At 40.0% G+C, this 10,467-nt stretch overlaps 2 protein-coding genes across 2 annotated transcripts in view; one reads left to right on the top strand and one right to left on the bottom strand.

Annotated features, from left to right (window-relative positions):
• Positions 1 to 311: 311 nt before the first annotated feature.
• Positions 312 to 4,954, bottom strand: LOC119011483 (zinc finger and SCAN domain-containing protein 5A-like). Its single transcript, XM_037084642.1, has 2 exons — positions 3,212 to 4,954; positions 312 to 2,426 (listed from the first exon to the last, which is right to left on the bottom strand). The coding sequence occupies exons 1-2, from the start codon at positions 3,492 to 3,494 to the stop codon at positions 1,510 to 1,512; spliced, it is 1,200 nt and encodes a 399-aa protein (XP_036940537.1). The 5' UTR covers positions 3,495 to 4,954; the 3' UTR covers positions 312 to 1,509.
• Positions 4,955 to 5,448: 494 nt separating this feature from the next.
• Positions 5,449 to 10,467, top strand: part of tesk2 (testis associated actin remodelling kinase 2) — a 29,538-nt gene continuing 24,519 nt past the window's right edge. Inside the window, exons 1-3 of the mRNA XM_037084637.1 lie at positions 5,449 to 5,868; positions 9,151 to 9,587; positions 10,145 to 10,264. Of these exons, the coding sequence (XP_036940532.1) occupies positions 9,465 to 9,587; positions 10,145 to 10,264 (243 nt within the window). The 5' untranslated portion in view covers positions 5,449 to 5,868; positions 9,151 to 9,464. The remainder of the gene's footprint in view (positions 5,869 to 9,150; positions 9,588 to 10,144; positions 10,265 to 10,467) is intronic.

Here is a 10,467-nt window from a genome sequence, read left to right as displayed (position 1 = left end):
AAAAAAAAAATTAGAACCATTTATCATTTTCCTTCCACTTCACAAGTATGCACCACTTTGTGTTGGTCTATCACATAAAATCCCAATAAAATGCATCGTGGTTAAAATGTGGAAAAAGTTCAGGGAGGGAGGGTGAATACTTTTGCAAGGCACTGTATAATATAATGATGCGAGGGTGAAGTCATAAAATGTTGAGATGATGAATCAGAGCTTTCTTTCCTGTCTTTGTTAGCCTTACATACATATGACTGCACTTTACAAAAGGAAGGAAAGGAATTATCAGTGTCTTACAGTAATCATTAAAGGTGCAATATGGAAGCATTTGCCCCCTGTTGTATCCATATACCAAACCAATAGGGGGGCGACATCGTCACATGATGCACTGTGGCTCAAATAAAGACTTTTTCCTACAAGCTTTTACTGTAAAAGAAGTATCTGTAAGATGGTGGATATGTTTTTGAGCATCACAACCCCTGCAAAATGACTCATTTCACTGTTAAATTGGGAAATCTAGAAGAGCTACACGATTAAATTATCTTATCACCCGTTCCAGTTTGGGTGGGCATTGAACCGAAAGTCAGCTGGCTCGGTCGGTGGACGTCTCAAGTGCGATGCTCTATGGACTGCACAACTTGGAAATCTGGGTATTTTAATACATAGAAAGTCAAGCAGCTTTCATAGGAATGGCACAGTCTCCAACACTGTATCCGGATTTAAATGAAACGTCCTTGGTTTGGACTGTCGGGAGGAGGAGAATTTCAGGACCAGGAGGGGGAGACCCCACTGAGAATGCTGCTGGAGAGCGGTGCCATGACATAATATCGAAACTGTTGTTTCTTCACTTTCTGATGGATTGTAAACTCAAATTCTTTCATATTGCACAGTTAATTGTATGTCAAATTGCTTTTTTCAGCAGTTTTACGACACCAAATTCATGTCACTACTACTGTCACATGATTCAAGTATGAGTTCAGTCTCATCCTGTATGCTCTGTGATTGCTTTTTATCTGGTCAAGGAAAAATTGTTCGCGAAAATATATTCAAGCTGATTTGGATGCAGATCTTGGCTGCTCTACTTGCTTGATTTCTTTTGTGTACCTGATCATAGACAAAGGATTACAAAATGGTAGTACCAAGGGATATCAGACAGTGAAAGGTTTGTTCTCCACCCCTTTCTGATCCACACTGACTCCCATCAAACAGCCAAATATCAACGACCAATCTGTGCTCACATGTATTATCATGAAGAAGTCAATATTCAGCTGTGTCACCAGGATCCTATGTGTTTTTGTAATAAATCTCTTAACCGGCTTGAATAACAAACAGTACTTGAGTACTAAAGTCAGTTCTGACAATAAAGGCTATGTCAAAGTTATAAGATCCAAAAAACCAGGAGTGCACAGTAAAACAGTCGGCTACATCACTTTTCAGTAATATCAAAATACAAAGAGAATTTGTTAATTAATCTAGACATCAGATATTTCTAGTTCTGCTTCAGTATCTGCTGAATCAAACTGCATTTTGAGACAGAGCCTCTTTGTGAGTCCGCTGGTGAGTACGAAGGTTGCTCCTCTGAGAAAAACTCTTGCCGCACGTATCGCATGTGTACGGTTTCTCTCCCGTGTGAATTCGCTGGTGGATCTCCAAGTGGCTGACACGATCAAAGCTTTTGCCGCAGAACGGGCAGATGAACCACTTCTCCTTTATGTGCCGCCTCGCTATAGTTTTGTGCAACTCGGGGTCATTTAAGAGAAAGAATCTGCTGTCCTGGCTGCTGAAAGCTGACGTGTTTTTAGTTTGTGGTTGTTTTTCGGAGAGGAACCTGATGGACACTCCTCTCTCTTGGTGATTTATTGCTTCTATAGGTTGACTTGGCTGAGCTTGGCTGAAAGGCACAGGAGCCCTCGATTTGCTTGACACACCTTGCCCGTTGTCCCTCATGAACCTGTCCGAGTACGCTGTCTCCGGTGAATTATCAAAAATATCCAAAGCGTTCTGTATGAGGAGGATTTCCGAATCCAGATTCTGTGACAGCTGCTTTGGTTCAAAGTAGCAGTCTGAGTCATCAGCAATGTCGCTGTCTCCCACTGAAACCGACGACCACTGCTGGCTCTCTTGTTCTTCCACAACCTCAGCAGGTGGGAGGTCGAGCTCCATCTCATGGCGACCTGCTCCATCGTTAGCGCTGTGATCAGAGTCCACCACCTGCTCCACGATCTGGACGTCGTCCTCGTCTTCCAGCTTGACTATCAAGTCCTCACCATCGTCCTCTCTGCTGTTACTTTCGCAGTGGTCAGACCTGAGCCGCTCACATTGTTTCTCCTCTGTCTGTGAAGGTGGTGGTGTTCTCTGATTGGCCGAGGGGTCCGACTTCTCTCTGACGCTCGGATCAGAGGATAACGTCTGGACTGAATCTATAATTGGCACTGAAACGAGAGAGAAGGAGGATTTTATCAAAACATTCACGGTCAGATAAACTGGGTGTTTTTCGGGTGTACTTTGCATTGTTTTGCTGCATTTTAGTTTTTATCCCAATTCTTTTCTAAATGTATCTGTGCGTACTATGTGTATCCTGAATGAAAGCAAGCTTTTATTTTGTTATGTAATCCTGTGTTACACAAATAAATTACCTTGATATCTTGATACTGATGAATAAAACAATCATTATATGCAGCCCTAGCCTGGTAGTCTGTGAAGATGTAGAGTTATAACATAAGAAAAGCTGCATATTCTCACATTTGAGAGGACAGAACAAGGAAATTAGACAAATTACTTCAGCTAATAACTAATTTGAAAAAAGCTGATCAATTTCCTGTTTATGGAATTTTATTTTTGCTCTTCAGTATCATATTTGACCATACACCTTATGACCACACTGTTTTGTGTGAAATGATATCTGTCTGAGGATTAAATAAATGTTAAAGGGGCACTATGTAGTTTTGGATCAGACATTTTAATCTGAAAAGAAAAAGCTTCGTTGACTTGACTTGGCAGACTCTGCCACCTTTCTAGCTTCAAACTGTGTTTTGGTTACCTTATTTGTTACCTTGTTTATTCAGTTATGGAAAAAATAAATATCTGTTTTTTTCCATCACATATTGTAGATATTATAATTTAGAGTTTGAAATTCCTTCTCCCAAACTACACAGTGCCCCTTTAAAGTAAACATTGTTATGATCTATATTACTGTCTGGTCGGTGGTTGTTCTCACCATCACCGGTAGGCGGCAGCAGCTTGTCGTGCTGCTCTCTCTTGGACGGACATGATGAAGACAGATTTGTAGTCGGAGCCTGCGACAGGACCGATAACCGCTCGTTTTCCATCAACACCAGCTTTCTGTTCAGGACTTCAATCTCATTTTCCCTCCGGCGAAGCTCGGCCTGTACGAGCGTGAAGCCGTCCTCCCACAGTTTACTAATTTCTACCACGGCAGCTTTAGCTAGCATCTCCATGATCGAGGTTAACTTGCTCTGGAAAGCCACACAATTCGCCATGTTGTCCCGTGTCAGCGCCTCCGCTAGCTGTAGCAACGTTAGGCTAACTTTCTCAGCGGGACAAAAGTCACAAAACGTTCACAGTTTCGTCTGTTGTACTTTACATTACAGCTGCTGTTTGAGGTGAAAACATGGAAGTGTAACAGGAAACGCTGCTGGTCATGTGACTGAGGATGTACGGTGCGGACGGTAGGACAAAACTCACAGCCGCCTGCCAGTAATGCTGACATATAATTTGCAGTATACTGTTTTCGTGTTTAAAGGGGCACTGTGTAGAGAGAAAAGCAAAAGAAAAGCAAACAATAACAGTTGTGATGATGTAATAATACAAATTCAGATGAAGCTCTCAGAGGAAAATGAAGTCCCCAGAACGCTGTGGAAGCTAGAAAGGTGGCAGGGTCCGCCACACAAGAAATTGACAGTACCTTTTATACGCTATGCTATATCTATGCCTATCAGTCCTTGCACTGTTTGTATCCTGTATACAATACACAGAACCGATTCACCTAAAATTTAAAATCCATGGCTAAATTTGTGAAGATAGAGCACACAATGAAAACACAATTCCAAGTTTCACCGTACAGGTTCTTCAATAGGTTCATTCACTTTTATGAGTCCATCTACTTTCTAAAATCTTACTCTGTGACTGATACCAATTTGGAAACATTACACTACACCAGCTCGCAGGAACCCCACCTCAAAATGCCTTCCAAGACCAAAAGCACACAAATTCTAGCACATTTCTCTTAACTTTTACCTGTATATTGTATGTTAATGCAGAGGACCCTTCCCCCACAAAGTTACCTCAAAGCTTGCGCTAAAGACACGACTCATCTAAAGATATTAACAGCTTTGGGACCAAGTATATTGCTTTTGTTAAGTGTCATGTGGTTCTTCATGTTGTCCACTAGATGTCACTCTATTGTCATGAGAGCAAAAATGTGAGCTCAAAGCATCTGCCCTTCAAAGCAATGTTCTACTGAATCAGACCTATTGGGTTGGCTAAATACTGCATTATGCATACAAGAGAGTGCATTATGCAGTATTTAGCTCACCAAACAGGTTATCTAAAGGTAAGGTTTCTTTTCTAATTTTATACCTTATTTTTGTGTATAAGCAAATGCAATTCAACACAGAACTATTAATTAAATAAATCACATGTCACAGAACTTCTTTATTGGGCAATAATTCCCTCAAATTTGACTTTATTTGCAACATTTATCCAGTGGACATCTGTGAAAGTAATCCAGCGACTGAAATAATAATAGTTTAATAAAAAGCAAAAAGGCTTCCAGTGCCTTTTCAGTTCTTCAAATTGGTGCACATCAAAGATCTTTGGTGAGACACAGTAAAGATGGAAACTAACATAAGCAACAAAACAGCAGCTGAGGTCTATTTGTTACCCAAAAAACTCTTGTATTGTCTCTTAACTCTTTAGAATGCCTCTGGCTCTTCTCTTTATTCTTTTATTTATGTGGCTGTATGTCTCTTTTTCTCACTGTAAGGCACTCTGAACTGCATATGCGTTGTATGTACTGTACAATAAAACTAATTTATGATCAAAGTTGATGACTCCGTTCTTGATGTCCTTGAATTTTCTAAACTCTGACAGGGGGTGTTGGAGTTTACACCTCAAAGGAAAAGGACTACTTCTGAGTTTTTAAATTATTATTACTATTATATTATTTGCTTTGATTTTTTATTTTTTTTTGTATTTATTACTTTTCCATTGAATTGTCTATTCATTCATTTAAAAAACAAAGTTTTAATTTTGTTCTCTTTAATTTTGTTTATTTTTCTGTTCATTCATTTTTGTATTTTTTTAATTAAATTATGAATATATTTATTTTCTATATTTATTTTTAAAAATTAATTTATAATGTATTTGTTTTCTTATTTCAGAATAACCGTTTGACAATGATTCTTGGCCTTTGATTGGTTCGTTGACCTGCCACTCAGATGTGGGCGGGGCCAGTGGGAGTTCCTCGGGTGAGAGCAGAGGCAACAGAGCTGTCAAACGGCAACAATCGTCTGAAATATTATCCTGGGCGACAGAAAACATCGCACTTTGCTCTTTCGTGGAAACAAGAACGACATAAACAGACTTTGTGTCCACCTTGAGAATACAACCTTTGGACTTTTAAACCGTCGCGACGAAAAAAACTTCCTGTTTTGTATGTGTAGGTGAATGTTAGCTCTTTGCTTGGCTCGAGTTTTGTTGACAAACTAGCCCGTCAGTCAGTCAGCTAGCGTTAGCTGCCTTACCAACTTTGCTATCTCGCGGTTCGCTTATCGTTTTCGAAAACTGCAGACTTTCCCCGGAGAGGCATGGCGTCCAGCATGAACGGTTCCTTCAAATGTATCTGTGAAGCAGGTAAGTCAAGTTAAACTTTAACAAGTCGTGGAAGCTAACACCGACTGTTGCTGCGTTGGTTTGTTTACATTCTCTGTGTGGCGTTCACTAACGCTTCAACATATGAACATGTTGATCCAGATATTAATTCTTAATCAAACAACCTCTGCTTAATATGACTTGTTGCATCAAGCTGTTTTGGCAACATGCACTCATAAGCTGTCTATGACATCCAGATAATGGTCAGGTTTTTTTTCCATGGTACCTGCCCCATGTACTTGTTCATTACTTTAAACCCTTGAAGAATGACAGGTATGCAGCGGCTCACATATCATGGCAGTTTACCACAATAGATGGTTCCCAGATAAGCGGCTTCTATTCACTTTTGTTGAATGTGACCTTGCTCAAATACTTGATAGAGATTGCTCTTTTAGTGAACTCTCAACTGCCTCTGTGACTCACGGGAAAAAGGCCAGCACAATACTGAAACAGTTATTTTAAGAATATTTTTTTTTTTAGAACAAGAGAGAACAGCAGATGTGTCTCTGTTAAAATCAGCATTATAAGAGCTTGTTTTTTTTTCTCGTTTTGTGATGCAGATACAAATACACTCTTTCTCTGTGAACAAATAATCATCTCACACACACATTCACACGCCTATCTAATACCTCTTGTCCTTCAGAGACACTCTAAGCCTGGCTGCAACCTATCATTATAACATCACTTAAGTTTTGATTTATTGCTGACATTTTCTATTAGTCTGTAATCCACAGGGACACAGCTGGAGAGTGTTCAGGCCCCCATACTACTGTTAAAACATGTGGCCCGAGGCTGCCTTTGGAGATGTCCCATCTGTTTTGGAGTAGCAACAGGCCACATTTTACAAACCAAAAAAAGGCGGACTTTTAAGATTCCACCCTTTTCCATGCGTAGTCCCTTTGCTGTGGTGTTTTAAATGCCTGCCCTTTGGATATATATGCAATAGGGAGTAGTTTGGAAACAAATATAGTAATGAACTATGGTGCCTTGCCTATTTTTTCTTGAAATCACTTGCATCAAAGAGATTTCCAGAAGGATATTGAGGGTTATCATGGTATGATATGTATTTTAATGGTTTAAAGTTGTTTTATTGTATGTGGTTAAGTTTTTTTCTTCCCCATAGCTGGGCCATTTGTTCACATAATAGTACTAGATGACGTATATGTTTTTTGGTGGTCATTGTCCTGCTTTACGCTTGGAATAACCCCCATGAATGAAGATTGATATTCAGTCTTTTACAATAACACATTTTAGGCATTTTTATTCGTTTGGATCATTTGCATGACTGAAATTCTAGTAAGTGTAGGACGTTTGTGTATTGACTCCTTATGTGGGTGTTCGGACACACAAACTCTTCTCTGTTGCTGCTTGCTGTTTTGAATCAAGGGTGGATTTTTATCTTACCAGCTAACCTCGTTCACTCACGTAGAAAGACACAGATCAAATGTGTGTCTCTGCTCTTGCTCTCGGATGATAGAGCTACTGAAATGTCAAAAGAAAGCCCAGGCCTGGCACTTGTGGCTTGCATTTTTCTTGGCACGGGCACATTCATTTCTACTGTACCATTCCAACAAAGCAGAAAATGAGGTGTCATTCGAGAGAAAAAAGAAAGTGGAGGATGAAAAGCCTTTTAAGGATGTGGCTTGGACAGAGAATGATGTCAGAAGTTGTCCAGTAGTTCTACAATATCTCTCGAGGAGTTTAGTGTCTGTGATGTAATGCTAATGGACCAAGGCAGAATCTTGCAGTGTCACTTAGATGCTGTTTTTAGGATGTGATCTTGCGAGACTTCTTGGCCTAAGATTGACTTTTGTGGTCCTGCGTTCGGATTCATGTAGGTCAGTTATTTATATCCTTTTTAGAATCTTACTTTTTTACCACTGTTATGCCCCATTTACAGGAATACATTTTACTGAACTGGTCCAGTCATTTCCTGTGTACACACATTGTAAATTCCTGATTCCACCTGACATAAGCAGCGTGACTGCAGTGTGTCAGTGCTGCACGTTGGAACAGAAAAGTACACATGGGCAGGCTTTGTAGTATTAAAAGCAATCATGTGTGAACTCTGTGACTCTTTATGATACACATGAGCTCATTGTGGGACACAGGTACTTAATGGAATAGTTAAACCATAAAGGAAGTGAGTCATTGTTTACTTATGTCATTACTTTGAAAAGCAGTTAAAGGTTAAATTCTCCCATTAGTGCAACTTTGTCAGCTAAAGAGGCAGGATAATGAATAAAATTTCCTTTCATGGTAGGCCTCTATGTACATTTGCATTGGTAGAGCAGTACCAACAGCAGCATAACAATGTAAGATACAATCAGCATGATTGATTACATTGTTTCCGCGCATATAGAAACAATGTCCCTACATCCTATACATGTCCTTGCTGCCTAATAGTCAGCTGCCCATCAGGATCTTGAGAGCTTTTGGATAATTTTTCAATGATTAATTTCTCTTTATTCAATCTTGATCGTTATCAAGGCTGCTTTACTCATTAATTTACTGAACAATCATGCGCTCAATTGTAGTATGCAATTACTCAGTCTTAAAGAGAAATGACCAAAGGGGTTGTCATTTCTCCTGCCTAAGTGAAGAGGAATGTGTTCTTCAGTATAGTATTCCTGCTCTTTTCTTTCAATGTAATGGGAAGAATATTCATTACCAGACTCAACAGGTCTTATCAACTGTAGAGCTCTTTCTCTGAAATAAAGTATTCCTAATACTCAGATATGAAAGCCACATTGTTTACAATTTAAAAAAAGAAAAGAAAAAAGATCTTTAGCCATAGACTTCTTTTCCTGTTACCCTTTGTACCCTGCTGATTTTGTTTTGGATGGCAGAAAGGTCCAGGTCCTGAGCTATTCCTTGGCTAATCTCCCATAATTGGACAATCGGCCCCTATTACAGCCATTACATTTGGGCCTGTTGAGCAATACTGGCTTGTCTCATCCATCCTAAGGCAAGGCCCAGTCCAGAGCTACAGCTGATATTAAATCAATAGCAGAACTTTTCAAGAAAGAGTAGCATGTTAGCTTCATGTCTTTTTTTTTTTTTTCTAGAGCTGAAACGGATGTGATCATACTGTGTTTAATGTGTCAACATGCATCTATTTCTGTGTCAAGATTGGCAAAAATAAATAAACATGAATCCGTTGAGGCATAATCTTTGAACAGTAAACCCCTCTGCTATTATACCCTTCTTAATATGAAATCACAGAAATAACCAGATATTAATTATTCTCTCTCCTTTTTCCAGGTCTCCAAAGGCTCACAGTACATCTGTCAAACATGTGAAAACCCTGTCATCCTGGTGTATTTCGCAGTTATAAGCAGTGAAGAACTGGACTAGTAAGAAATATCTTGGATGCAGCCAGGGTGTTTCACCAGGAGTGCCCTGAACACACTTTTAAACTGAAGTCTAGTGTGACGAATTTTCTCTCGGGACGCAAACTGAGTAAATTCTGTGCTGCTGTGGAACCCATTAAAACAATCTAGTCCTCTTGTCATGTGGGTACATTACAGAAAAAGGCTCATATCACCCTCACTGGTATCACCTTCTGTCACATCACCATGGACCGGAATAAACGCAACTCAATCGCTGGGTTTCCTATGCGACCAGAGCGTATCAATGAGGACAGAGATGGAGTTGGAGGGGTTGGGGTCAGTGAGATGGGCATGAACCCACCTTCACAGGTCAGTCGTTTTTCATATTTACAAATAAAATGTATTTCGCATGCGCAGAGCATACATTACAGTATTCAGGATTCCTGTGCAGTTGGACTAAACAAAGAGAGTAACCCTAACCCTAACCCTAACCCTTCAATTTCATACTAGAGATAGTTGGGATTAATGGTTAATCGTACATGCTATCTATGTCTGCCCATCAGCCTTTCACACTTTGTACCCTTTGTGTGTTTTCTCAGTATTCTGTGTGAATAATAGGATAGATGATTAACGCTAATGGTTTAGATTAGCTGAGTACAAATTGTCTGTTTTGCTGTAATATAGAAACACACTAGAACTCATGTTCTCTGAAGATTTGGGAGCATTAAGGGGTTTGCAGGGTTGCCTGGAGACTTCACTGCGTATGTTGGTGCAATCAGTCTTTAGATTTAACCTTAACGGAAACATATGGTTCTACCCCTATGTCATTTTTCTGAACAAACAAGCAAGTTGTAGCAGTGGTCCTACACAGCACATACGGACTTCACCTCAGCCTGTTAATACCAGTCTGTTCCTGTCTTTTCCAGGTGGGCAGGGTGTGGCCTTCATCCTACAGAGCCCTCATCAGTGCCTTCTCCTGTCTCACACGCCTTGATGACTTCACCTGTGAGTGGATCGGTTCTGGATTCTTCTCTGATGTCTTTAAGGTAGGTGGAGACCAGGGGTTATAGTTTTTCTGTCTCATTTTCTGTTCATCCCCCTCTCCATCAATCTGTCCCTGGTGGTTTTTTAATAGGTCAGACAGTCTCTCAAATCACACTTATGCATTTGACCTAGCGATTGATTTCTTTTTCATTGATTTGTGGCAACAGTCATACGGGCGCCTATTGTGCAATAGTAAGGATTTGGA

The sequence above is a fragment of the Acanthopagrus latus genome, chromosome 21, assembly GCF_904848185.1.
Source record: "Acanthopagrus latus isolate v.2019 chromosome 21, fAcaLat1.1, whole genome shotgun sequence".
Taxonomy (NCBI): domain Eukaryota; kingdom Metazoa; phylum Chordata; class Actinopteri; order Spariformes; family Sparidae; genus Acanthopagrus; species Acanthopagrus latus.
The sequence above is the reverse complement of the archived record's forward strand: the minus strand, read 5'-3'. Positions and strand labels throughout refer to the sequence as shown.